This window comes from Chenopodium quinoa, unplaced genomic scaffold (assembly GCF_001683475.1).
Source record: "Chenopodium quinoa cultivar QQ74 unplaced genomic scaffold, ASM168347v1, whole genome shotgun sequence".
Taxonomy (NCBI): Eukaryota; Viridiplantae; Streptophyta; class Magnoliopsida; order Caryophyllales; family Amaranthaceae; genus Chenopodium; species Chenopodium quinoa.
The window spans coordinates 3,001,915-3,005,913 of record NW_018745105.1 but is presented as its reverse complement, the minus strand read 5'-3'; the positions used below and the strand labels follow the sequence as shown (position 1 = coordinate 3,005,913).

Below are 3,999 nucleotides of genomic sequence, written 5' to 3'. Positions count from 1 at the left end.
TTCAGGTTCTCCAAAATTACAAGTAATCTCGACTTTAATAAACTTTGTTGAGACATGTGATTAGTTTGATTTAGACTTTTCTGCCATAATAATTAAATAAAATATTTTACAATTATAATGTTAATATTATAGTACTTCATTTATATTTTATTGTATATAGTGTATTACCATTTCAAGAAGCTAACTAAATATATAATATTATGTGACAAATAAACATACATTTACACACTAACATTATTAAAGAGATAAATATAAATATATAATAGGTCAAATACAAATAATATACATATCATGAGCAAATACACCATTTAATATCACTTGGCTAAACTTACTATTACAAATGTAACCAAAATAGGTAGCATATTTCTGAAATAAATTCAAGTATTACAAGCCAACCTGTAAAATGCAATAGCCTCACCAAATAAGTCATGTTCACAAATCAACCTAATAATGTCTACAAATTCAAGAAGTAAGATTAAGTCAATATATTAAGAAAAGAATAAAAATCTTAAAATGATCAAATTTGTAGATGCAAGAAAGATATTATAATAAATATAAGTTAACTTACGAGGTACCATTTGAAATAATAATAATAGCTAACCGTAACACATCATATGATACGATATTCTTGACACTGCTTCTAGTACAGGTTGCTGGTGGTTGAGTTGTATAGACAAAAACCTTATTAGATTTCTTGGCACAAGAAAGAGCCACATATAACTGACCATGAGAAAAGCATGGTTGTGGCAGGTATATCAATACTCTGCTTAGTGTTTGCCCTTAAGACTTGTTTATTGTCATAGAAAAACTTAATTTCAGTGGGAATTGCTTGCGTTCAAACTGAAAAGGATACTTACAAGAAGACGATGGTCTTAAGTTAACCCGTGGAACAAAATATAAAGTCCATTTATAATTCCCTAGTACTATTTCACAAATAATAGAATTAGGAAGAAATCGTTTACAAATAAGACGAGTGCCATTACACATGCCCTTAGAAGGTGCTAAGTTGCGTAGTAAAATAACAGGACTTCCTATCTTCAGTTCAAGCAGGTGAGGACTCATTCCTCCCGAACAAAGCGTGTTGAGAAATTCAGTAGGGTATAGTGTACAACTATATCATCAAGTATTGAATCATAACTTGCATACATAGTTGATGTGCCAGGAAACATCCCAATCATATATTCATTAATGGCATCAACATCCTCATTCACAGGCGTAAAAATTGCACGTTCATTAAAAATATTGCTATCAAACCCAGGCTCAGAAATTTAAGGGAAAATTCCAACAGCCAACATCGGAACAGGATCATCATTCACATCATAGTAATTAACAATGTGCTGTGGAAGCTGAACATAGGAATTTTCAACTGAATGTAATTGTCCATTTCCAAGAGCAAGCAAGAAAGCTGAATACAGTGGATCTTCTTTAGCTCTGATATTTTCTGTTAATTGGAATTTTGTCAAAATAGGCCATTTGTAGGAACTAACTACACTTACACCAACAACTTCCTTTTGTGTACGACGAGGAAAAATAGGCAACACCTGCCTAAAATCCCCTCCAAAAACAATTACTTTCCCACCAAAAGGGTTATCAGGATAACAAGCAAAGATCTTGAACCAATAGATCTAAGGATTCAATGTTTTCTTGATGTGCCATTGAAGCCTCATCCCAAATGAAAAGAACAACTTCTTTTATTAAAGCAGCTAAACTTCCTTGCTTAGGAACATCACAAGTAAGTGATGTTTTAGAATCTAATGGTATCTTAAATCTTGAGTGTGTTGTTCTGCCAAAAGAAATATTAGATGCTGCAATACCTGATGTTACTGTAGGAAGAACTTTTTTTTCCTGCCAGACGCAGCATATAAAGCATTGTACAAGAAAGTTTTCCCAGGTCCATCCACAAAAAAACATCCTGGTTTGCCATCTTGAATATGATACATAATGATGTTAAATGCAGTTGCCTGAGTTGCATTTAATTTATCTCGACAATCAAGACATTCTAGAGGAATAGGTGCTTCTAAAGCATCTACAATATCTCTTGTCGCACGAATCCCATCATCCGCTTCATCTACCAAATGACCTAATTCAAAGTATTCCAACGACATTCCCATGGCTTCTAAGCTGCTTTCTAACTCCTTCACAGTCAATTTCTTAACTTTAGATGGGCAGTTTGGATACTTATGCTTGAAGTCTTCAGACAATGAGCTATAAACACGCAACCAAAGCACATTTGGATTACTTGGTTGGAAGAATATTAACAGGGTTGCAAAGAGTTGCCTCATTGCTGAAGGCATTTGGGCTTCTGATGCCTCCTTCACACAAGAAGTGGTTGCACTGTCTTCCTGTAACAACCCGTGCTTAATAGCAGCCTCTTGAAACGTTGAGTATAAAACCCCATCAACAGTTTTTAGATGGTTAAATAATATAGGATTTATAACTTTACCAAGAAATAAGCGCAAATAGAAACGCTCACCTTCTGAAGGAACCACAATAGCCATCCTACTAACATTATTTTTTTTATAGGTTCTTTTAACCCACTCTTTATTGCTGCTATCCCATCTGTATGCTGCAATCATTTCAGTATATCGAAGACCTTTGCCTCCAGGCAGGGATGCATTTTTGGTGAAAAATTCCGTCAAAGCAGCTTTGCTTCTTTTTTCATTTCCAACAACTGATTCAAGCTGTTCACGAGACCTCATGTAAACAATCTGCATATTTGGCAAGTGCACTGGTAACAAAATGACAAAAGGAGTCATTTCAAACAAATCAAACCCAAATATTCTCCAAGCTGCCTCACATGGAGAAACCCATCTACCAGCTTGAAAATTCTTAATCTCATCAACACCTTCACTACCTTCTCCATCAAAATTAAAAGAAACACGATTTTGGCCCTTATAGACATACTTATACAGATATTTCACTACTTGAATATTAGAACACACTTTAACTTTTAGATGTCATTCAAATAATAAAGATAGGTGTGGATTATATGGGATTACCCATCGATTATCAAGATTAGCACCACGAATCCTAACATGCTCTCTTGTGTTTCGCCTTCTATACAATGGAAAATCATCCTCATTAGTAGTGGTTTCTTCTACATATGACTTGGGAAAATTATATTTACAAACCAAATCATCCTTAACTCTCTTTTTCATGCATCCACACTTTGGATTTAGACTACCACAGGGACCATGCATCATGCGCTTTAATATAATTTCACGCAACTGAGGAGATTCAGTAGAAAGAATTTCTGCACTAAAAAAATTATCATAATCTGAAGGACGAGTAAGCTTATACCCATGGTCTAAGATAATAAGAAAATGGGCATGTGGCAGACCTCTTTTTTGGAACTCTACAACATATACTATAGCTGCAACCTTCCCAAAAACATGTTCTTCTGTGATTTGTTTCTTCAATGCAATTAGCTTACTTCTAAATACACGAGCAATAACATCTGGACGATCAGCTGTAGTTCAGTATCAGCAAATTCAGCTGTTATGTCTGGCTATTTAGCGTTACATGTCATAGTGACAAAAAGATCAGGCTTGCCAAACCGCTGAACAAGTGCCAAAGCATTTAAATGCCGCTTCTTCATATCACGATGCCCACCTATGAAAGATGGTGGCAAAATAACTTGTCGGCCAATATTGTTTGCACTTTTCTCCCCATCATCAATAGTATCCAGAATGCCCTGATACATATTTGCTCTAATTGTTTGTTGATTCCTTCTAAAAAAAATCAAGTCTAGTATCAATCTTAACATACATATCAACAATGTATTGTTGGAAACAACGACCTCCAAGAAGAAGCATGTTCCCTGGCTTGATCTACAACATGTAAGCATAGTATTCTCTGGCAGAATTATGCCTGTTAGAGGTGCCTGAAGAGTCTGCCGTGCCTGTTTGCCTAAAACGATGTCACATAAGCTAAGTTGTGAACTTATGCATACATGAAAGTTGAATAAATTAAATAAATAAGTTTCTACTAAAGACTTAC

The 3,999-nt window shown here is 34.9% G+C and overlaps 1 protein-coding gene across 1 annotated transcript in view; it reads right to left on the bottom strand.

Annotated features, from left to right (window-relative positions):
- The window catches only part of LOC110710049, a 5,841-nt gene extending 2,138 nt beyond the window's left edge, over nucleotides 1-3,703 (bottom strand). Inside the window, exons 1-6 of the mRNA XM_021888310.1 lie at nucleotides 3,523-3,703; nucleotides 3,000-3,469; nucleotides 1,962-2,891; nucleotides 1,654-1,845; nucleotides 1,294-1,610; nucleotides 1,110-1,245 (exon numbers count right to left, since the gene is read on the bottom strand). Coding sequence (XP_021744002.1) covers nucleotides 1,110-1,245; nucleotides 1,294-1,610; nucleotides 1,654-1,845; nucleotides 1,962-2,891; nucleotides 3,000-3,469; nucleotides 3,523-3,703 — 2,226 coding nt within the window. The remainder of the gene's footprint in view (nucleotides 1-1,109; nucleotides 1,246-1,293; nucleotides 1,611-1,653; nucleotides 1,846-1,961; nucleotides 2,892-2,999; nucleotides 3,470-3,522) is intronic.
- Between the last annotated feature and the right edge of the window lie 296 nt (nucleotides 3,704-3,999).